General features: G+C 44.2%; 1 protein-coding gene across 1 annotated transcript in view; it reads left to right on the top strand.

The window, feature by feature from the left end:
* Positions 1–25,156, top strand: part of SHOC2 (SHOC2 leucine rich repeat scaffold protein) — a gene marked incomplete in the record, with an annotated part of 68,778 nt that overhangs the window by 20,055 nt on the left and 23,567 nt on the right. Inside the window, 1 exon segment of the mRNA XM_056529473.1 lies at positions 22,551–22,688. Within this exon segment, the coding sequence (XP_056385448.1) occupies positions 22,551–22,688 (138 nt within the window).

Here is a 25,156-nt window from a genome sequence, read left to right as displayed (position 1 = left end):
AGACTATGTACTTCCTGCCTCGTAACAGAACAGGAAAAATAGCTCCGGTTACAAAGCGTGCGAGCTGGTTACGCCAAAAGTGAAATCCAAACTGTTGCAAAACTACAACTCCCAGGATGCTGGGAGTTATGTTTTTAGGCTTACTACAGGCAGACTGGTTTTTGTCTGCATCGATACATTGTAACAAACAATCTGCACAGGAGAGATGTGCTGCTAAAGCTTCAAGATTGTAGTCACTGACAGCAAGCAGAGATCTTGAAACAGGAAAGCAGTCAAACGGTCTAAGTAATTTGTAGAGCTTTTTATTTTATTTAATCGCAGGCAGAATTACAGTGAAAGAGAACGCATATATGAAGATAATACAGTCACAGAGCAGCCTACAATACTCCAATTGATGATGGAGACAACTAATCACCTCCCACCTCTGCTGGCGTCTGGGCCTGCTCTGTGACTTAGCTGTTTCCACATATTTATTTCTGTGGGAAATGTTGTGAGCATGCTCTGTGACCTGTGCAAACATCTGTGTGCAGGCCGAGGGCGGAGCTAAAGTATCTCCGTGATATTGTTAATACCGAGCTGTGCACAGGGCGCAGAATATGCCCACAACACTCTCCCATAATGACTCCAGGCTGTGGGTTTGTGATGGTTTCATGGTTACTGTAAAGCAAACTTCTGAATGCTGTTCTCAGATATATAAATAGAAAATAATAATAAAAAGTTTATATATATATATATATATATACACACAATTTCTTTATTTTATTTATCCACTTATTTTATTTCATTTTATCCATATCAGTACTAGGCAAGGTTAGAATCGCTTTATGTTTGAGGGGACCCCCACTAGTAATGAATAGAGTGGTGGGCGAACGTGCATTCAGCCTCTCCAATCACTCAGGGGGACAAGCGACTGATGCTTCTGTGAGGATTAGGGCCCAGCGTTCAGTACCCCCCCCCCCCCCCCCCTTATTCATATATTTCCGTATTTTTCGCCGTATAAGACGCACTTTTTCTTCCCCAAAACTGGGGGGGGGTAAAGTCGGTGCGTCTTATACGGCGAATACACCCCCTATCGCGGCGGTCCCTGCGGCCATCAACATCCGGGACCCGCGGCTAATACAGGACATTACCGATCGCGGTGATGCCCTGTATTAACCCTTCAGATGCGGCAATCAAAGCTGTCCGCCGCGTCTGAAGGGAAAGTGACACTAACCCGGCTGTTCAGTCGGGCTGTTCGGGACCACCGCGATTTCACCTCGGTGGTCCTGAACAGCTCCGTTCTCCGTTCAGGGATCCCCTGTATGGCCGGCGCTCTCCTTCCTCGTCATCGCGTACGTGCGTCGGCGTGTGTAACGACGCGATGGCGGCGACGGAGAGCGAGGATACCCGGCCGGCAGCAGAGACGTTCCGGAGCGACGGGGACACGGTGACAGCGATGGAGCGACATCCAGGGCAGCGGTGACGGGTCCGGAGCGGCGGGGACACGTGAGTATTACCTCCTATGCAGTGGTCTTCAATCTGCGGACCTCCAGATGTTGCAAAACTACTACAAAACTACCTAAAAATTGGGTGCGTCTTATACGCCGGTGCTTCCTATAGGGCGAAAAATACGGTAATTATCAAAAGGTAATACGTTTTTTTTTTTAAATAAACTGGTGCCAGAAGGTTAAACAGATTTGTAAATTACTTCTATATAAAAATCTTAACCCTTCCAGTACTTATCAGCTGCTGTATTCTCCAGAGGAAGTCCCTTTTATTTTTGAATTTCCTTTCTGTCTGACCACAGTGCTCTCTGCTGACACCTTTGTTTGTTTTAGGAACTGTCCAGTGCAGGAGAGGTTTGCTATGGGGATTTGTTTCAACTTTGGACAGTTCCTAAAATGGACAGAGGTGTCAGCAGAGAGCACTGTGGTCAGACAGAAAGGAAATTCAAAAAGAAAAGAACTTCCTTAGTAGTATACAGCAGCTGGTAAGTACTGGAAGGATTAATATTTTTAAATAGAAGTCATTTACATGTATAACTTTCTGGCACCAGTTGATTAAAAAAAATTGTTTTCCACCAGAGTACCCCTTTAATTCTTTGGATAACCCCTTTAGATAAATAGGGCTGAGCTACAGTACCTTGTACAACCATTTAGAGTGATTAGAATAAGATCAGACCCCTCCTTCCCCTCTGATTACACGTCTATGGCCTTTTTTTTTCTTCTTTTTTTAACGAAATAGAGATGAGCGAACTTACAGTAAATTCGATTCGTCACAAACTTCTCGGCTCGGCAGTTGATGTCTTTTCCTACATAAATTAGTTCAGCTTTCCGGTGCTCCGATGGGCTGGAAAAGGTGGATACAGTCCTAGGAGAAGACCGCCCCCTGCAGACCAGATCTTTCTACCAGTCTTTTGTTCTCTAATATATTATGCATGTTGGCCACCTCCTAGGGAACACTTTTTGGTGCAATTTTGGGTGGTCTTCTCATAGAGGTTTCACTGTATATTACTGAGAAAAATCTCAGTACAGTGACCCCGACCTACGATGGCCCCGACATACGATCATTTCAACATACGATGCTTTTGTATGTCGGGCCATCGCATAAACGGCTATCCTGCAGCGCAGACTGCTTCAGCTGCCACCAGATAGCCGTTTACGGTGCCCCGTGTGGTCCGCTGACGATCATTTACCTGTCCTCGGGGCTCCGGCGCGTCCTCTTCGGGATCCCCTGCATCGTCGGCGCTCTCCATCGTCGTCATCACGTCGCTGCGCACGCCGTCCCGTCATCCAATAGGAGCGGTGTGCGTAGCGAAGTGATGGCGGCGACGGAGAGTGAGGATGCCGGGGAAGCAGAGGCCTTGCCGGAGCGTCGGGGACACCTGGGGACGCGGCGACAGCGATGGAAGGCGACATCCAGGGCAGCGGTGACAAGCGGTGACGGTCCGGAGCGGCGGGGACACGTGAGTATAACCTCCAATACCAGTGGTCTTCAACCTGCAGACCTCCAGATGTTGCAAAACTACAACTCCCAGCATGCCCGGACAGCCAACGGCTGTCCGGGCATGCTGGGTGTTGTAGTTTTGCAACATCTGGAGGTCCGCAGGTTGTAGACCACTGTCCTATACTTTACATTGCCCGGATCCCTCAACATACGATGTTTTCAACAAATGATGGTCCATTTGGAACGGATTACCATCATATGTTGAGGGACCACTGTAATTTACCAGTTGGCTGTCCGGGCATGCTGGGAGTTGTAGTTTTGCAACATCTGGAGGTCCGCAGGTTGAAGACCACTGGTGTAGAGAGTCAGGAAATGGACATTATCTAACGTCATGCGCTGAAAGAGAGAATACGCCGTATACCGGCTCATCGTAAACGAGGAAGCCGCTCGCTATACAGTACATACCAGGAGGAAGTTTCGGCGCCGTTCCCCTGTTTTTAACGTTTCTACATTCTTTACTTGAGTGAACGTTGTATTGTAGTTCGCTGCCTGGGAGCGACATTTCCCCTTTAAGACCAAAAGAACTCCTTACCGCCCATCCCTGTGTCTTTGAGCTGAGAGGACAAGAAAGTATTGATACGAACTTACCGCCAGACAATACTCGCATGCTGCGCTGCATTAGATCTGGATACATTGTATACATTGAATGTTTATTGTCATAGGATTCCATTGTCTCCTTCACTTTGCTACCTCCCCTCCCCCCCCCCTTCTACGGAAGGCTTAAATGGTGGAAAACTATTTATTTTAAATCGCCTGGTGCCAGAAAGTTAAACAGATTTGTAAATACTACTATTAAAAAGTCTTAATCCTTCCAGTACTTATCAGCTGCTGTATGCTCCACAGGAAGTTCTTTTCTTTTTGAATTTCTTTTCTGTCTGACCACAGTGCTCTCTGCTGACACCTCTGTCCATGTCAGGAACTGTCCAGAGCAGGAGAGGTTTGCTATGGTGATTTGTTCCTGCTCTGGACAGTTCCTGACATGGACAGAGGTGTCAGCAGAGAGCACTGTGGTCAGACTGGAAAGGAAATTCAAAAACTTCCTCTGGAACATACAGCAGCTGATAAGTACAGGAAGGATTAAGATTTTTTTAATAGAAGTAATTTACAAATCTTTTTAACTTTCTTGCACCAGTTGTTTTAAAAGAAAATGTTTTCCAGCAGGGAACCCCTTTAATGCGCACTCATTGGCTGCAGATTTTTGTGTGGAGTTTAGGGAACGTTCACGCTACGGAATTCAGCAAGGAAAATTTTGTATTCCAGAAAAAAACTATCTTTTTTTTTTTTTTTTTCTTAAAAAAAAAAATATATATATATATATATATATATATATCTCAACTGGCTCCAGAAGGTTAAACAGATTTGTAAATTACTTCTATTAAAAAATCTTAATCCTTCCAATAATTGTCAGCTGCTGAAGTTGAGTTGTTCTTTTCTGTCTGACAACAGTGCTCTCTGCTGACATCTCTGCTTGTCTCGGGAACTGCACAGAGTAGAAGAGGTTTGCTATGGGGATTTGCTTCTACTCTGGACAGTTCCTGAGAAAGGGGTCATCAGAGAGCAATTAGACAGAAAAGAACAACTCAACTTCAGCAGACCATAAGTACTGAGGAACCAATCTTAAGTTCTCTTAACCCCCCCCCCCCTTCCAGGCTGCATTAAAATGAATGAAATGTGGGATGCGGCGTTTTAAAATGAATGAGATGTGGGCCGTGGCACTTTAAATAAATGAGATGGGGGCCGCCGGCGCTTTAAATGAAAGAGATGTGGGCCGCGGCGCTGGGAACGATTAAGTTGCAAGCTGGGAGCTGTCACCTCCCCCTGCAAGCGCTAAAAGCCAGGCTTTTAGCGCTTGCAGGGGGAGGTGACAGCTTGCTGTGGCTCACATCTCATTTATTTAAAGCGCTGGAGCCCCGCAAGTCATCCATTTAAAGTGCCACGGCCTGCATCTCCTTTATTTAAAGCACCACGGCCGCAAACTCATTAATTTAAAGCGCCGCAGCAACTCATCTGTGACTGATAATTCATTCATTCGAGAGGGGGGGGCGGGGGGGGGAATTGCGGTATGGGAAAAATTCATATTGTGCAGGGAAAACATTTCTGTATTCGTTATGAAAAGGTATACCGCCCAGCACTACCTCACGCCCCTCCCATAGAAAGGAATGAAGGGGGCGTGGTGTGACATCACAAGGGGGCGTGGCCATGATGTCATGTCTCGGAGGCAGTGCCCGTGAACACAGTTGAGGAATACCCATTGCAGTCACTGGCAGCAGAGGGTTAACACCGTCCTCTTGGCGAGTGCCGACCTCCCAGAAAAGTCTCTATTTCTCTCCTTTGGTGCAGGGTGAAGAATTCTTTTCCGTTGCTGTAGATTCGCGGCGTCAGGATCATCAGTTTGCTTCATGGTATTTTCCAGACGCTGCCGATCCTGCTGATGTCATCATTCCCGGAGAAGAGGCCGGACTTTACTGTACCGAGCGGGCACAGGGGACCCATGATGGTCTCGTTCTGCCGCTGCACACACAAAATGTGCATCTATAGAATAGACATAGAGCTCCAGCTGAGGGACACACAGCAGCAAAAAACACATAACAAAGCGTGTGGATAGGATAATGGTCCCTGTGCATGATGGGTATTTAAAGGGGTACTCCACTGGAGAAAAAAAATGTATTAACTGGTGCCGGAAAGTTAAACAGATTTGTAAATCTATTTAAAAAAAAATCTTATCAGCTGTTGTATACTACAGAGGAAGTTTTTTTTTATTTTTTTATTTATTTTCTGTCTGACCACAGCGCTCTCTGCTGACACCTCTGTCCATGTCAGGAACTGTCCAGAGTAGGAGCAAATCCCTATAGCAAACCTCTCCAGCTCTGGACAGTTCCCAAAATGGACAGAGGTGTCAGCAGAGAGCACTGTGGTCAGACAGAAAGGCAATTCAAAAAGAAAAGAACTTCCTCTGTAGTATAAAGCAGCTGATAAGTACTGGAAGGATTAAGATTTTAAGAAGTCCTTTACAAATCTGTTTAACTTTCTGGCACCAGTTTATTTAAAAGAAAATGTTTTCCAGTGGAGTACCCCTTTAAGGTTGCTCTGTGCCTTGGGGCATGCTGATGGGGCTGAAATCTGCTATGATTTCCGCATCCAAATCCATGTATTTTTTTTTATTTTTTACGTGTGAAAATTTATTTCACATTGATTTCAGTGAGAATATCCAGATAGCAGCAGTATACAAATAGAGCAACGAGAAGAGGTGTATAATGACTATATATCCTGATTCCATAGAGATAACAGCAGTTTACATATAGAGCTGAAAAAGAGGTGTATAATTACTTATATCGTGATCCCATAGAGATAGCAGCAGTATACAGATAGAGCTGGAGGGAAGGTGAATAACTACTATATATCCTGATCCCATAGAGATAGCAGCAGCAGTATACAGATAGAGCTGGAGTGGAGGTGTATAACGACTATATTTTCTGATCCCATAGAGATAGCAGCAGCAGTATACAGATAGAGCTGGAGGGAAGGTGAATAACTACTATATATCCTGATCCCATAGAGATATCAGCAGCAGTATACAGATAGAGCTGGAGTGGAGATGTATAACGACTATATATTCTGATCCCATAGAGATAGCAGCAGCAGCAGTATACAGATAGAGCTGGAGGGGAGGTGTATAACTACTATATATCCTGATCCCATAGAGATTGCAGCAGCAGTATACAGATAGAGCTGGAGGAGAGGTATATAACTACTATATATCCTGATCCCATAGAGATATCAGCAGTATGCAGATGAAGCTGGAGGGGAGGTGTATAATGACTATATATTCTGATCCCATAGAGATAGCAGCAGCAGTATACAGATAGAGATGGAGGGGAGGTGTATGGTTACTATATATCCTGATCCCATAGAGAAAGCAGCATTATACAGATAAAGCTGGAGGGGAGGTTTATAACTACTATATATCCTGATCTCATAGAGAGAGTGCTGGGAGGGCAGTCATATAACTAGTATATATTGTTATCCTCCAAGTAACGCAGGTCACAGCATTAAAGCAGCCTACTCCAATATGGAAAAGGCTGTGTTACCAGCAGTGCATATATTGTAATCAGATAGAGATAGCAGCAGTATAAAGATAGAGCTGGAGGGGTCTGATAAATGATGTCATCCTGCAGTTCACAGGTACTCAGCTGCCCCACAACTGGTCACTTCCTCTGACACATAAAAGGAAATCTGTCACTAGTTTCACCAGCGGTATCGACTGATCGACTATAAACTGATTAAATCGATACCTTCTGTGTCTGGACCTGTTGCTGTGTTCCGGAGATATCTTTATTTTTACTGAATATGTAAATGAGCAGTCTGGGGGCTGGGCTGGGCGGGGCTAAGATCGCGGCTTCGGGCAGCACGGCGATGTCAGCGCTCAAACTAGAAACCAGTGGCTGATTTCCTTTTAAATACTGCGATAATTTATTTTTTTTTTTTAATGGGTCAGACTGGTGATCACATGACCCAGTTACAGTAACGAAATGCATACAGCTGTCTAGAATAAAACAGATGGCGCTGTAGGACTAGTGAAGCTGGGTATACATGATATGGGGGGGGGGGGGGGGAAACAACAACTTGGAGGAGTGCTCCTTTAAGAAGAACTCCTGTTTATTAAAAAAAAAAAAAACCTTATCCCCTATCCCAGTGTTATCCAATCAGGGTGCCTCCAGGTGTTGCAAAACTACAACTCCCAGCATGCCTGGACAGCCTTCGGCTGTCCAGGCATGCTGGGAGTTGTAGTATTGCAACATGTGGAAGCACCCTGGTTGGGATCCCCTAGGGGATAAGTGTCGGATCGCGGGGGTCCCATTGCTGGGACCCCGCGTGATCTCCCGCACTGCGCCTACCGCTCTCTGCATGAAGCTGCAGCTGACACGCCCCCTCCATGCGGCTCTATGGCAGAGCCGGAGATTGCCAAGTGCAGTGCTTCATGCTGTAGTTGACACCGCACTTTTTTTTGGGGGGGGGGGGGGTGGTCCCAGTGCTTTGACCCCCACCCGTTTGTATCCATTAGGATCCATTATTGTTCGGTTAATAAACCAAAAAATAAAAAAAAATTTATTTGTTCTGAGCATGCTCAGAAGTAACAAACGGATAAAAAAAAAAAAAAAAACGGATGCAAACAGGTGACATTAAAGGCTCATCCGTTTTCCATAGACTTCAATGTTACATTTACTGTGTCCGTTTTTTTTCTTCCGTTATTTTTGACGGAAGAAAAAATACTGCATATGCCGTTTTTACTGCCGTCAAAAAAAACAACGGAAATGTGTGCAGGCGGGTACAAACGGATGTAAAAAAAACCCTATTGACATGAATGGGATTTTTTTTAAAACCGTTTTTACTCCGTTTACAGCCTGCGAGAACGGAACCGAAACGGGGATTAAAAAAAAAACGGGGACGGGCGGCCGTGTGAACGGTGCGCACCCTAAGGCTGCATTCACACCACGTTTTTGCAATACAAAAGTTCCCGTATACGTATTCAATTTAATGGAACCGTATTGAAAACCGTACGCGTTGACTCTCCATTGAAAGCCGTATGCCAAAAGATGCATGCGGTGGTGTCCGTTTTGCGTCGTGTACAGTTTTGTCCGTTTTTTTTTTTTTTTTCCCGTACCCAAAACCGTATCCTACCACGGTGTTTTTTGTCCGTCTGAAAAGCCGTATTAAAACCGTATGCGTTTTTTTTTTTTTTTTTTTTTTATATGGGAGTCACATTTCCATCCATACAGTTCCATCCTGTTTTCCACCATACGGTTTTTGACTCTGCACAGTTCTTTTTCTTGGATTTTCAATCAAACAAGTGAAACTTTATTCATAATGGAGTGAAAAGTTAAAAATGTGTAAGTTTAAAAAAAAACAAAAAAACGGATGCAACCGGACATCGTTTTTCATCCGTATATGGGTTGAAATTTGTACACACGTTTTGATACAGTTTAGTCCGGCTGAGGAATCAGTTTTTCATCCAAAACCTGATACGGGAAACTGTATTGCAAAAACGCGGTGTGAACGCAGCCTAACACATTGACCATACTGGAGAGGTTTATGCTGCTGCTGTTGTTTAGCTTGTAGAGCCTCGGGCTCCAAACTGTGGACCTCCAGCTGTTGCAAAACTACATCTCCCAGCATGCCTGAACAGCCAATGGCTGCTGCCCAGGCATGCTGGGAGTTGTAGTTTTGCAGCAGAGTTTGAAGTCCACCGTCTCAAAGGATTCTATCGACTGGATACTTGCATGTAAGGATAAGTAGTGTATTTCTTGCAAGTGAGTACAGTGGTCCCTCAAGTTACAATATTAATTGGTTCCGGGACGACCATTGTATGGTGAAACCATTGTATGTTGAGACCAGAACTCTATGGAAACCTGGTAATTGGTTCTAAAGGCAGCAAAATGTCATCCAAAAATAGGAAAAAGTGAGAATTAAAGAAAAATAAGTAGATAACTAATACAGATAAAACAAATCCTTATATATAATAGTAAGAAAGATCTGCTGGGAGCTGTAATCACTGTCTATGTCAGTGTTTCCCAAGCAGGGAGCCTCCAGCTGTTGCAAAACTACAACTCCCAGCATGCCCGGACAGCCTTTGGCTGTCCGGGCATGCTGGGAGTTGTAGTTTTGCAACAGCTGGGGGCACCTTGCTTGGGAAACACTGGTCTGTGTAGAGGACAGGAGCTTCTTCGGGGTCCTGTACAGTACACAGTGTCCTAAAAAAGTAACATGGAGCCGTCCTCACCTGGTGTCCAAAGGAGCAGGTAATCCTGGTACAGGTAAAGAGTACAGAACATGTAATACCTCCCTGTACTGTAGGGGGCGCTACCAGACACCAGTCAGTGCATACACTTCAGTAATACAGGTAAAGAGTACAGAACATGTAATACCTCCCTGTACTGTAGGGGGCGCTACCAGACACCAGTCAGTGCATACACTTCAGTAATACAGGTAAAGAGTACAGAACATGTATTACCTCCCTGTACTGTAGGGGGCGCTACCAGACACCAGTCAGTGCATGCACTTCAGTAATACAGATAAAGAGTACAGAACATGTAATACCTCCCTGTACTGTAGGGGGCGCTACCAGACACCAGTCAGTGCATACACTTCAGTAATGCAGGTAAAGAGTACAGAACATGTAATACCTCCCTGTACTGTAGGGGGCGCTACCAGACACCAGTCAGTGCATACACTTCAGTAATACAGGGGTTTTACCAGTCAATGCCCATTCTGATTGGTCAGATCTTCCGGCCATTGACACGTTTCACAGATCTGGACTGTCCATAGCATTGTATGTTGAGTCTGGTTTCAACTTAGAATGGTCCAGAAAAGACCATTGTATGTTGAAACTATTGTATGTTGAGGCCATTGTAAGTTGAGGGATCACTGTAGTTATTTGTTTACTACTGCATTGCACTGGGCATGCTGGGAGTTGTAGTTTTCCATCAGACGGAGGGACAGTGGCTGGGTTTTTCCTGCCTTTCTCAGTCAGTCTTGTGTACGGAGTCCCCCTTTTATAGTGCATAACGCTGATCGCTCCGCGCTACATCATTTCACATGCCACATCTTTACCCTCCACGGTTGCCGCCCCAGAGAGCCCCTTAACAAAAGCCGAATACTTGGGACGCGCTTCCTGCCGTCACACACGTTTCATGGGTGGGAACTGCGCCGACCTCCTGATACACAGCTGGCTGACCCCTGGTACTTCCTATCAGATGTGCGACGCTAAAAAGAATCCCACAGTCTCCACTATTCCTGGATAATAAAGGTGCGTCCTTCATCCCTGACCCCTAACCTTTTGGGGTGTTTTTGATTTTAAAGGGGTACTCCGGTGGAAAACTTTTTTTTTTTTAATGAACTGGTGCCAGAAAGTTAAACAGATTTGTAAATTACTTCTATTAAAAAAAATCTTTATCCTTCCAGTACTTATTAGCAGCTGTATGCTACAAAGGAAATTCTTTTCTGTCTGACCACAGTGCTCTCTGCTGACCCCTCTGTCCATGTCAGGAAGTGTCCAGAGCAGCATAGGTTTTCTATGAGGATTTTCTCCTGCTCTGGACAGTTCTTGAGACGGGCATCAGGTGTCAGCAGAGAGCACTGTGGACAAGACAATTCAAAAAGAAAAGAATTTCCTCTGGAGCATACAGCTGCTAAAAAGTACTGCAAGGGTAAAGATTTTTTTAATAGAAGTCATTTACAAATCTGTTTTTCTGGCACCAAAAAAAAATAAATAAAAAAAAATGTTTTCCACCAGAGTACCCCTTTAATAGTATCCTAAATCTTGTGACTGGCCTCAGTGTTTTGTCATTGCTTGGTAAGGTGTTTCCCAAACAGGGTGGCTCCAGCTGTTGCAAACCTAAAACTCCCAGCATGCCTGGACAGCCGTTGGCTGTCCAGGCATGCTGTGAGTTTTAGGTTTGCAACAGCTGGAGCCTCCCGGTTTGGAAAACACTGATTTTAGACTAAGTTCAATAGGAGTCTGCTGGACTGTTTCTGCCGTGGAAATCCCAATTTTGTTGTCTGCAGAAAGAATAGACCTGTCTATTCTGTCTACGGATTCCGCTCAGAAATGTATTGCCGTCTGGGAGACGACGCATTTCCGAGCGGTCCTAGCGCCCGCAGGAATATTCAAATGTGCAAAATGTCCGCCCGGGTTTTCCACACTGAATCCTCTGTGTGAACCTAGCCTTAGGCTGCTGTGCGGAGAGTAAAAAAATAGTACGTCCACGCAAATCCCCTAAAATACAGGACACCTGAACGACCCCATTCAAGTCATTGGTATCTGTCGGCACTCGGCAGTGTCATTTGTGCTCCGTCAAATACAGGGTGGTTCGTTTTGGTACAAAAAAATAAGTAAAAATAGCCGAAAGAGTCAGTGTGACTGTGTGAACCGAGCCTTAAAGGGGTACTCCGGTGGAAAACTTTTTTTTTTTTTTAAATGAACTGGTGCCAGAAAGTTAAACAGATTTGTAAATCACTTCTATTATAAAAATCTTAATCCTTTCAGTACTTTTTAGCAGCTGTTTGATACAAAGGAAAATCTTTATTTTTTGAATTTCTTTTTTTGTCTTGTCCACAGTGCTCTCTGCTGACACCTGATGCCTGTATCAGTAACTGTCCAGAGCAGGAGAAAATCCCCCTAGCAAACCTATGCTGCTCTGGACAGTTCCTGATACAGACAGAGGTGGCAGCAGAGAGCACTGTGGACAAGACAAAAAAGAAATTCAAAAAGTAAAACATTTCCTCTGTAGCATACAGCTGCTAAAAAGTACTAAAAGGATTAAGATTTTTTAATAGAAGTAATTTACAAATCTGTTTAACTTTTCTGGCACCAGTTCATTTAAAAAATAAAATAAAAAAAAGTTTTCCACCGGAGTACCCCTTTAATAGCTATCTTTTACAGTTTCCCGATTTTCCGGCATTCAAACACATGCATTAAGGGCTGAAACGCGTTTTCACTTTTCCCTACCCACACCTTCACAAAGTGGTTCTCACTGGGCATGCTGGGAGTTCTAGTTTTGCAGCATCTGGAGGGCCACAGTTAGAAGACCCGTGCCCTAAAAATTTTTATTCTTTCCAGCATTGGAACATATGTATAAAAGGGGTACTCCGCCCCTGGACATCTTATCCTAAGGATAGGGGATAAGATGTCTAATCGCTGGGGGTCCAACCCCCCCTGCGCGATCTCCTTGCAGCACCCGGCGTTCATTTAGAATGCCGGCTGCATCACTCAAGGCTTTGGATGTCACCAACGTGCCCCCCTCAATGCAAGTCTATAGGAGGGGGCGTGATGTCACAAGGGGGGCGTGGTCATGATGTAACAAGCCTCCGCATGCATCACCAGTCATCCGCCTTAGAGCGAAGTTCGCTCCGTGCACCTGAAAACTGGGGTGCCGCAGTGGAGATCCTTTGGATAGGGGATAAGATGTCCCAGGGGGCGGAGTACCCCTTTAAATGATGAAATGCGTTTTCAAACCCCCCCCCCCCCCCTCTTTTTTTTTTTTTTTACCACTTGTAATTCTTCTACTGTTATGCCACTAAATTGTGGTGTTTTTCTATACTCCAGCTTTAGAGCGTATGCAAAAAGCCCTGAAATGCGTGGTCAGTCCCTTACAAACCCCCAACATGTAATTCGTCCTCTGTTACACCAGTAAATTGTTTTTTGTTTTTTTTACTTAATGTAAATGTTCTAACTTTGTAATACTAAGGGCTGAAATGCGTGGCAAGCCCCCTTTACCACTTGTAATTCTTCCTTTGTTATACCACTAAATTGTGGAGTTTCTTATTTTTCCAGTGTTGAAACATGTGATCAGTCCTCCCTAACTTGTAATTCTTTGTCTGTTAACCCAGTAAATGGTGGAGTATCTTAGTATTCCATCCTTAGAACCTATGCAACAAGTGCTGAAATGCGTTTTCAGGCTCCCCCCCCCCTCCCCCCCACACACACACACAACTTTTAAGTCTTATTTTGTTATACCATTAAATTGTGAAGTTTCCCTATATGAAATATGAAAAGGCTGAAATGCGTACTGTCCCCTTCCCTAACTTGTAGTTCTTCCTATGTTATACCACTTAATTGTGGAGATTTTTAGTATTTCAGCGTTGGAACATTTGAAATGCGTTGTCAGACTCCACCCCTTTACCACTTATTCTTTCTCTTTTGTGGAGAGTTAGTTTTCCGCTATTTTGGATTGATGCATTGTTAGGTGCAGGGCATCACAGTACAGAGGTCGTAATTTCTCCATGTTCTACCATTATATAACGGAGTTCTTCTGCATTATTCAGTCCTGAAATGTGTTAGTCACAGACTTGACATTTTCATCTTCTAACGATACGTAACATAGTTCGTAAGTTTGAAAAAAGACCAGAGTCCATAAAGTTCAACCTATAACCCTAATAAGTCCCTACTGAGTTGAGTCCCTATGTACTTTGAGGAACTTCAAGAACCAGCTGCTATTTACTGATTTAACAGTTTTCGGACATTTTGGCCTTGAGCATTAAGTGCTGAAGCGCGTTGATCAATATAAAGTTGTCATTTTACATCTTACAATAGTACATACTTTGCTGCAGATGTAAGTAGCCATTTCTTTGGGTCTCAGTACCAAAAGTGTTAATTTATAATAAAAATTTTGCTTAGAGAATTTTAAAGGGGTACTCCGACCTTAGACCTCTTATCCCCTAGCCAAAGGATTGGGGGTAGGATGTCTGATCGTGGAAGTCCTGCCGCTGAGACCTCCACGATCTCTGTTACGGCTGCTGCTCCAGTTTCAGAAACTCTAGGTTTCCGAGATTAGACGCCATGCCCCCTCCATTCATGTCATACAAGAATATAATTACTATAATACTGCCTCTTATATACAAGTATATAACTACTATAATACTGCTCCTATATACAAAAATATAACTACTATAATACTGCCTCCTATATACAAGAATATAACTACTATAATACTGCTACTATATACAAGAATATAACTACTATAATACTGTTCCTATATACAAGAATATAACTACTATAATACTGCTCCCTATATACAAGAATATAACTACTATAATACTGCTACTGTATACAAGAATATAACTACTATAATGCTGCTCCTATATACAAGAATATAACTACTATAATACTCCCTCCTATATACAAGAATATATCTACTATAATACTGCTCCTATATACAAGAATATAACTACTATAATACTGCTCCTATATACAAGAATATAACAACTATAATACTGCCTCCTATATACAAGAATATAACTACTATAATACTGCCTCCTATATACAAGAATATAACTACTATAATACTGCTCCTATATACAAGAATATAACTACTATAAAACTTCTCCTATATACAAGAATATATCTACTATAATACTGCTCCTATATACAAGAATATAATTACTATAATACTGCCTCCTATATATAAGAATATAACTACTATAATACTGCTCCTATATACAAGAATATAACTACTATAATACTGCCCCTATATACAAGAATATAACTACTATAATACTGCTCCTATATACAAGAATATAACTACTATAATACTGCTCCTATATACAAGAATCTAACTACTATAATACTGTCTCCTATATACAAGAATATAACTACTATAATACTGTCTCCTATATACAAGAATATAACTACTATAATACTGCCTCCTATATACAAGAATATAACTACTATAATACTGCCTCCTATATACAAGAATATAACTACTATAATACTGCCTCCTATATACAAGAATATAACTACTATAATACTGCTTCCTGTATACAACTACTATAATACTGCTCCTGTATACAAGAATATAACTACTATAATACTGCTCCTATATACAAGAATATTACTATACTACTGCCCTCTATGTACAAGAGTACAGCTCTGGAGTATAATACAGGATATAAATCGAGATTTTCCTAGCTTGTGACGGAAAATATAAGTTGTATATCAGACAGGAGGCTCATATCTTGCATTAAACTTTCTTTTTAATGCCCATAGCAGGAAACTACAGACAATTCATTTATATCAGTATAAGAAAATTTAATTAAACTACAACTCCCAGCAGCCCCAGGATCCTCCCTCCCATGGGTCAGCGACCCTATATAAGGGGCTGTCTGGATCTCCTCCTCCTCCTCTTTCTTTCGTGCGAACTTCGTAACCGCGCACGGCATCATGTCACACTGGTCACTCTCAGACGTCAATCGAAACTCCGACTCCTGGTAATCTGTCAGGTCCAACCGGGCCTCAACCAACTGTGTTCTAACTGGAACAGAAAACATAACGACTGTAACTCAGGGACTCCTCAGTCTCTTCCGTGTAGAAAAAGGATCCGCTCTTCAATAGCCTGAAACGAGAAAGAAACACCATAACCGGGTTGGGTAGGGAGGGAAGATACTCGCCTCCTGTCTTCATATAACTTATATTTTCCGTCACGATAGCTAGGAAAATCTCGATTTATATATCAGACAGGAGGCTCATATCTTTTAAGTTTAAAGCTAAATGTGCACAACCTAAAGACAGAAGAACAGACATGTCAGAGTACAAACACAGAAACGTGTTCTTGTGGCCTAAAATAAAATTGCCTAAAAGTCGTCTCGGACGACCAATCGGCGGCCAATAAAAGGTCCGAAAGCAAACCTCCTGAAGTAACCATTTTGGTGGCCATAGCTCCTCTAGAAGAGTGGGCACCAAAAAGAGAGATATCAATCCCAGCCATTTCCATGACTGATCTCACCCACCTGGCCAAAGTAGCCGAAGATACCCGAAGATGAGGCTTGACATACGATATCAATAGTTGATTGTGAGACTCGGATCGCAATGGCGTGGTCTGCAACTCGTGCGTTTGTAAACAACGAACCACGCACAGACGTGGGTGATCCGGAAAAAAGGGGTAGAAGATGGTTGAAGAAGAAGATTGAAGTCCCTTCTTAGTTCTGCGAACCACTGAAAACCGTACCCCTTCCGGCAAAAACTGTCGCCTGGAAATAACCAACGCCTTAACATCCGACACCCGTTTTATGGACACTAAACATAAAAGGGTAGTAATTTTGGGGGATAAAAACTTTAAAGAGAGTGCGTCATTGTCCTCCCAGGAGGAAAATTATTCCAACACACGGGAGACATCCCAAGTAGATTGGTATCTAGGACGGGGAGGGCGTTTAAATTTTACTCCCCACAAGAGCCTACATACCAGAGGATGTTTGCCTACTGGTAATGCGTCCACCGGGCAATGATATGCCGATATGGCGGATCTGTACACGTTAAGTGAACCATAAGATTTTCCAGACTCAAAAGTGTCCGTGAGATAGTTCACTATCACTGAAACAGGTGCTTGAACGGCATCAATTTGCCGTTGATCACACCAACGAACCCACAAAGCCCAGGCTGATCGATATGCCAATCTAGTCCCTGGGGCCCAGGCCAAGGCAAGGAGGTCTCTAGCCGATTGTGAAAGGTTACTACCGGCGTCCGGGACCCCGAAACCAACCACGCAAGGAGTGGAAGGTTGCCCTCCAATACCAACGGGTGAAGACCCATGGTAGGGTTCATGAGAAGGCGAGGCGAGTGAGGAATCAACCGAGGATAGTCGATCGTCATCCCTAGTAGAAGGGGAAACCACGGTTATGTCGGCCACCAAGGGGTGACCAACACCACCGTCGCCTTCTGACTCAGTACTTGGAGAAGGAGTCTGGTAATCGTATTGAATGGGGGAAACGCATAGTGTGTCCCCCGCGACCATATCTGGTGGAATGCGTCCACTGCGGACGCTTCCGGGTCCAGCCTCCAGCTGTAAAAGCGAGGCAATTGTCGATTGAGGCGGGATGCGAAGAGGTCCGTGTGTAACGGACCCCAAAGATCCCTCAAAGCTCGAAAAATAGAACAGTTTAACATCCAATCGCTGGAATCCTTCAAATAACGAGAGTTCCAGTCCGCCATGATATTGGACACACCGGGAAGATATTCCGCAATCGGAATGATGTCCCGGGACAGGCAAAAGTGCCAGAACTCAGACGCGATGTCCGCCAGCACTCTGGACCTCGTTCCCCCAAGGTGGTTGACATATTGACCCGCAGCCACATTGTCCATGCGTAAAAGTACGCAACATTTGGCAGTGTGCGGGAGAAAACTCCTGATAGCGAAGAACGCTGCCAAAAGTTCCAGGGCATTGATGTGGAGGAGAGACTCTCCTGCGGACCATCTCCCTCCTGTAGTTTCGTGCCTGCAACGAGCCCCCCAACCTTGGCGGCTCGCATCGGACTCTATTATGACATCCGGGCAGGAATTGAAGATAGTTCTGCCGTTCCATTCGACGGCGTGACGCAGCCACCACTGCAATTCCTCTACTGCCTCCGGACAAAGGGTAACTTCGTCCGCGTAGCGGAGACCCTGGCGAAGATGAAGGGCTTTGAGTCGTTGAAGGGCCCGATAATGAAGTGGGGCCGGTAAGATCGCATTAATAGAGACTGATAATAGGCCGTCTATGCGTGCAATCATCCTCAGAGACACTCGACCCTTGCGCAAAGTCGTCCTGATTTCCTTTCGAATCAGAGCCAACTTGGATTTTGGTAACATCAGAATGGCACGAATGGTCGCGCAGCAGATGGATACCCTCCATCTTGAAGTGCCGATATATCACATGTTGGTTTAAATCTTAGATTTATCACCGGGCGATAACCGCCATCCTTCTTCTTCACCAAGAAGATGTTGCTTACAAATCCGGGTGACAAGGGGTCTACCTCTTACCGCCTGTTTGGACAAGAGCTCCCGGAGCTCGTTGTCTATGAGTTCTATGTTTTGTGCGGAAAACCGAATGGCTTGAGGAATAATATTCAGCACGGGGAGAGATTGGAACTCTATCTGGTAGCCTGCTACCGTATTGAGGATCCACACGTCTGCCGTAATCATGGACCAGGCGTGGGTAAAATACATCAGTCTGCCTCCCACCATTGTGTGTGGAATGGAAATTGTGCGTGTACTCACCGGTCGGTGGACGAGATCTAGGAAATCTGCGACCTCCACGTCCCCTCCAGGGGCGTCCTCGAGGGGAAAAGAAAGGAGCCGGCTGGGCCACAGGCAGGGTGTATTGTTGTTGAGCGGGAGAAAACTGTTGGTGCGCAGCTCTAACATTGGGACTATAGGGGACTGAGCGTCCGGCAGATCGGCCTCTGTCTCTACCGGCCTTGCCAAAAACCTTGGTAGTTTGGCCCGTTTTCTTCAGCGATGTCTGCGCCTTATCCAGGCTGGAAAGTAGGCTGAACACTTTATTAATGTTTTAAATGAGATCTTCTCCAAAGAGGAAATCTTCCGCGGAGGGGCCGGGCTTCATTAAAATCGAACGGCGACGTTCAGTTGAGCACGCCGTGTTCGCGCTGCCCAGCATGCTGATCGCAAGTTGGGCCCAACCTCTCAGTTGTGAGAGATCCACCGGTTGGTCAGCCGAGGCTGCCTGCTCAGATAGATTGAGAATCTTTGTGAGCGGTCCAAGCAAGTCTAGTATGCGGTCTTGGATTAACTTGAAGGACCGTTCGATACCTTTTTTGGAATACTTGCCAGCCCGGGTCAAGTACTTAAGGAGGACCAGATCTATCTCCGGGGTGATCGCCACCTTCTTGGCCACATAGGGCCTAGGGCATTCCGCCCTCAGCTTGTTTCGGTTTGTGCGGTCTAATGACCGTCTGGTCCAATGTTCTATGTACTGTGCCACGTGTGGTAGCGGTGCCCAGTCACCTGAGCGAGGGTGTATGATCTCATCAGGGTTGAAAAGCGGTTGTCCCTGAGCGTCTAAAATTGCCTCACTGAGCACTTCAGGTTCGGCATCATTATAATCAGCTTGAAACCCCGCATCTTCATTATCAGAGTTTGTGGCTTGAGCCGTGTCACTCGCCTGACGACTCGTCGTTAGACGTGTTGTACGAGTCCGGCTTCGTCCGCTTGGCGGACTTCAGTCCTGTTTTGTCATTCTCCTTGGGGCCCAAGGGTCGGGAGTGGTCACTGAGATGCGGGGTGCGGCAGGCCGCGTCGGGTCCCGCCTGGGGCACATTATAAACTTCCCCTGCCGGGGAGTCGTAGTGTACGTTCATATGCTTCCGTTTGTGTGGTACTTTACCCCTAACTGGAGGCTCAGTAGAGGGTTCAGAACGCACATTAGCAGCCAGAGCTGCTTGAATGCACTTATTAATAAAGTCCTGTATTTGGGATGTAGACATGATCTGTGAGGCTTCAATGTCAATAGCCTCATTAACATGAGTAACAAATGGGGTGGAATTATCTCCAGCCATCTCGCACCACAGTATCTAGACGTTTGCACAAGAAGGGCTGCAAGTAGCCTGACTTTTGTCAGTTGGTATACAGTAGTTTATCAAACAGACAAGGGTGCAGTGTACTCAACGGAGTCCACTAACGCCCACTAACTACCTAACAGGAGTTACAAGTAGCCAAGGGACCTCAAAGAGCTCCGGGAGGGCTACAGGCAGACTACAGCCGTAAGCTTCTGTGATAGGACGCGCGGACCAGCGGAGGCATTTCGTAAGGAGCGCGTCGCCCAGACACGCCCCCGAACGCTGCAGAGCCCGCGAAGAGGACGAGAGCGACGGGAAGAAGCCGAAGAAGACGGCGCGAAAGTAAGATAAGATGGCGCCTGATAGTAGATAGGAACAGTACACAGGATTGAGAAAGATAGGAGACCAAGGGAAAAATACAGAGGAAAACGCTCTTGAGAGACAGCATAGGAGAGAGAAAAGGTATAAATATATGAATTAAAGAGAAATGGAGAATGGAATATAATGAATAGATAAAATATATGTAAAATATATGGAAATAAAGAACTAAACCAGGACGGCTGGGGATATAGGGACACTTGAAAGAGTCCCCACACACCAGCTAACCTGGCACAATCCTATAACAGTGCAATATAAGAAATGGAAGTAAAGACAAATACTTAACTAGCGGAGGAGGAGGAGGAGATCCAGACAGCCCCTTATATAGGGTCGCCGACCCATGGGAGGGAGGATCCAGGGGCTGCTGGGAGTTGTAGTTTAATGAAATTTTCTTATACTGACGTAAATTAATTGTCTGTAGGTTTCTGCTATGGGCATTAAAAAGAAAGTTTAATGCAAGATATGAGCCTCCTGTCTGATATATAACTCAGGATCAGTACAGGATAAGTAATGTAATGTATGTACACAGTGATCTCACCAGCAGAATAGTGAGTACAGCTCTGGAGTATAATACTGGATATAACTCAGGATCAGTACAGTATAAGTAATGTAATGTATGTACACAGTGACCTCACCAGCAGAATAGTGAGTACAGCACTGGAGTATAATACAGAATATAACTCACGATCAGTACAGGATAAGTAATGTAATGTATGTACACAGTGATCTCACCAGCAGAATAGTGAGTACAGCTCTGGGGTATAATACAGGATATAACTCAGGATCAGTACAGGATAAGTAATGTAATATATGTACACAGTGACTTCACCAGCAGAATAGTGAGTACAGCTCTGGAGTATAATACAGGATATAACTCAGGATCAGTACAGGATAAGTAATGTAATGTATGTACACAGTGACCTCACCAGCAGAATAGTGAGTACAGCTCTGGAGTATAATACAGGATATAACTCAGGATCAGTACAGGATAAGTAATGTAATGTATGTACACAGTGACCTCACCAGCAGAATAGTGAGTACAGCTCTGGAGTATAATACAGGATATAACTCAGGATCAGTACAGGATAAGTAATGTAATGTATGTACACAGTGATCTCACCAGCAGAATAGTGAGTACAGCTCTGGTGTATAATACAGGATATAACTCAGGATCAGTAATGTAATGTAATGTATGTACACAGTGACCTCACCAGCAGAATAGTGAGTACAGCTCTGGAGTATAATACAGGATATAACTCAGGATCAGTACAGGATAAGTAATGTAATGTATGTACACAGTGATCTCACCAGCAGAATAGTGAGTACAGCTCTGGTGTATAATACAGGATATAACTCAGGATCAGTACAGGATAAGTAATGTAATGTATGTACACAGTGACCTCACCAGCAGAATAGTGAGTACAGCTCTGGAGTATAATACAGATATAACTCAGGATCAGTACAGGATAAGTAATGTAATGTATGTACACAGTGACCTCACCAGCAGAATAGTGAGTACAGCTCTGGAGTATAATATAGGATATAACTCAGGATCAGTACAGGATAAGTAATGTAATATATGTACACAGTGATCTCACCAGCAGAATAGTGAGTACAGCTCTGGAGTATAATACAGGATATAACTCAGGATAAGTAATGTAATGTATGTACACAGTGACCTCACCAGCAGAATAGTGAGTACAGCTCTGGAGTATAATACATGATATAACTCAGGATCAGTACAGGATAAGTAATGTAATGTATGTACACAGTGACCTCACCAGCAGAATAGTGAGTGCATCTCTGGAGTATAATACACTATATAACTCAGGATCAGTACAGGATAAGTAATGTAATGTATGTACACAGTGACCTCACCAGCAGAATAGTGAGTACAGCTCTGGAGTATAATCCAGGATATAACTCAGGATCAGTACAGGATAAGTAATGTAATATATGTACACAGTGATCTCACCAGCAGAATAGTGAGTACAGCTCTGGAGTATAATACATGAAGTGATAAATATCTATGTAGATTAATGCTGTTTGTAAACTGTCCTTTGAATGTTGACTTTCCTTCTATTATTTAGCATTGTACACACAGGCTGTATAGAGAAATAAATCATTGTTGGTCATTTTTGTCTTTTTTTGCCGTACGTGTATTTACTGAATGATGAGATTACATTGGGAGTTTGTGTGTAATCTGCCCATCTGCTGGTATCTGGGATAAGCACCATAATTCCCACCCAAACAGTAATGAAAATGTAGCGAGTGGCTGAAAAGTGAGCGTTAATAGACTGTGCAGCCCTGGACCTGCACCTTTATGATTACAGCTCCGGTAATCTCTTTGCTTTTTGTGTCCGCAGGGGAGTTGTGTAATCTCATCACGCTGGACGTCGCACACAATCAGCTAGAACACCTTCCGAAAGAGATCGGCAACTGCACCCAGATCACCAACCTGGACCTGCAGCACAATGAGCTCCTGGACCTACCCGAGACAATAGGTGAGGCCCAGAATAGTATTAGGAGAAATCACAAAATTGTTGTATGTGAATTCCTATAGAGAAAACAGACATGGCCGCACATCCACAATCTTATATACTGATCTGATTGCTTCTCAGCAGAATTTCAAAAACTAACAGGTTGTTATTATACATTTTGATCAAAAAGTACAAGCCCACTCGCCACGTCATGGCCACCTATTTAGATTGTGTCCCTAACATCCCTAGCACAAAATGGCGTAGCACTGGGCGGCGACCACCACCGCCGCAACACCAGTACCCACAGGGGGAACGACCGATGCTACGCCATTTTATGCTAGGAACATTAGGGACCCACTCTAAATAGGTGGCCTTGACGTGGCGAGTGGGCTTGTACTTTTTGATCAAAATGTATAATAACAACCTGTTAGTTTTTGAATTTATGCTGAGAAGCAATCAGATCAAAATACAAATTGTGGATGTGCGACCATGTCTGTTTTCTCTATAGGAATTCACAAAATTGTACTAAACTACGATAATGAAAAATCTAAGCAATGGGTAAAAGCCGTATCCACCACTTGTGCGCTGAAGTCTGCCCTGGTTTGTTATAGGGGGTTTATACATTTTAGTAATTGAAGCTTAAAGGGGTACTTTTAAGCCACAGTGCCACACAGTGCTCTCTGCAGACATCTCCATTTTAGGAACTGACCAGAGCAGTATATGTTTTCTATGGGGATTTTCTCCTACTCTGGACAGTACTTAAAATGGACAGAGATGTCAGCAGAGAGCACTGTGCTCATTATGTCAGCAGAGAGCTCTGTGTTCCAAAAAGAAAATAATTTTCTCTGTAGTATTCAGCAGCTAATAAGTACTGGAAGGATTAAGATTTTTTAATAGAAGTAATTTACAAATCTGTTTAACTTTCTGGCACCAGTTGATTAGAAAAAAAAAGTCTTCCACCGGAGTACCCCTTTAAAGGGGTAGTCCGCTGCTTTAGTGTTCGGAACATTTTGAACGGGGGTTGTGATGTCATGCACCGCAACATAACTCCATGTCCCCTCAATACAAGTCTATGGGAGGGGATGTGGCGGGTGCCACGCCCCCTCTCATAGACTTACATTGAGGGGGTGTGGATATGACGTCACAACCCCATCCGCCCTCACCCAGCGCTCTAAATGATTGCTGGGTGCTGCACAGAGATCGCAGGGGTCACCAGCTGTGTAACCCCATGATCAGACACCATATCCCCTAACCTTTGGACCTGTGTGAACATGCCCTAAGATTTAATAGGCCGGGTTCAGTCACATATGCGCAGAACATTTCTGCAACAAAGTGCAAGATGTTCAGCAAATTCCATTCAATTGTAATGTTAATAAAAAAATATATTTTAAAAAATGCAGAAGGTTGTAGTCTTAAAGGGGTTCTCCAGAGAAAATTTACTTATGCCCTATACACTGGATAGGGGATAAGTAGCTGATCAGCGGGGGGGTCCCGACCGCTTCTCGATGCTACTGTAGAAATAAATGAAGAGTGTGCCAGCTGCAGCATGCGCTCCTCACAGAGCGGCAGGTCCCGTCCAGGTAATCGCAGGGGGGGCCCCAGCGGTCGGACCCCCCCCCCCCCCCCCCTGTGATGAGCTACACAGGATATGGGAAAGTAACATAGTTCATAAGATTGAAAAAAGACCAGAGTCCATCAAGTTCAACCTACAGTCATGGCCGTAAATGTTGGCACCCCGGAAATTTTTCAAGAAAATGAAGTATATCTCACAGAAAAGGATTGCAGTAACACATGTTTTGCTATACACATGTTTATTCCCTTTGTGTGTATTGGAACTAAACCAAAAAAGGAGGAAAAAAAGCAAATTGGACATAATGTCACCAAACTCCAAAAATGGTCTGGACAAAATTATTGGCACCCATTCAAATTTGTGGAAAAATAAGATTGTTTCAAGCATGTGATGCTCCTTTATACTCACCTGGGGCAAGTAACAGATGTGGGCAACATAAAAATCACACCTGAAAGCAGATAAAAAGGAGAGAAGTTCAGTTAGTCTTTGCACTGTGTGTCTGTGTGTGCCACACTAAGCATGGACAACAGAAAGAGGAGAAGAGAACTGTCTGAGGACTTGAGAACCGAAATTGTGGAAAAATGTCAACAATCTCAAGGTTACAAGTCCATCTCCAGAGATCTAGATTTGTCTTCGTCCACAGTGCGCAACATTATCAAGAAGTTTACAACCCATGGCACTGTAGATAATCTCCCTGGGCGTGAAAGGAAGAGAAAAATTGATGAAATGTGTCAACGTAGGATAGTCCGGATGGATGATAAGCAGCCCCAAACAAGTTCCAAAGATATTCAAGCCGTCCTGCAGGCTCAGGGAGCATCAGTGTCAGCGCAAACTATCCGTCGATAGAAATGAAACGCTATGGAGGAGACCCAAATCCTTCTGGGAAAACGTCTTGTGGACAGATGAGACCAAGACAGAGCTT

This window comes from Hyla sarda, chromosome 7 (genome assembly GCF_029499605.1).
Source record: "Hyla sarda isolate aHylSar1 chromosome 7, aHylSar1.hap1, whole genome shotgun sequence".
Taxonomy (NCBI): domain Eukaryota; kingdom Metazoa; phylum Chordata; class Amphibia; order Anura; family Hylidae; genus Hyla; species Hyla sarda.
The sequence above is the reverse complement of the archived record's forward strand: the minus strand, read 5'-3'. Positions and strand labels throughout refer to the sequence as shown.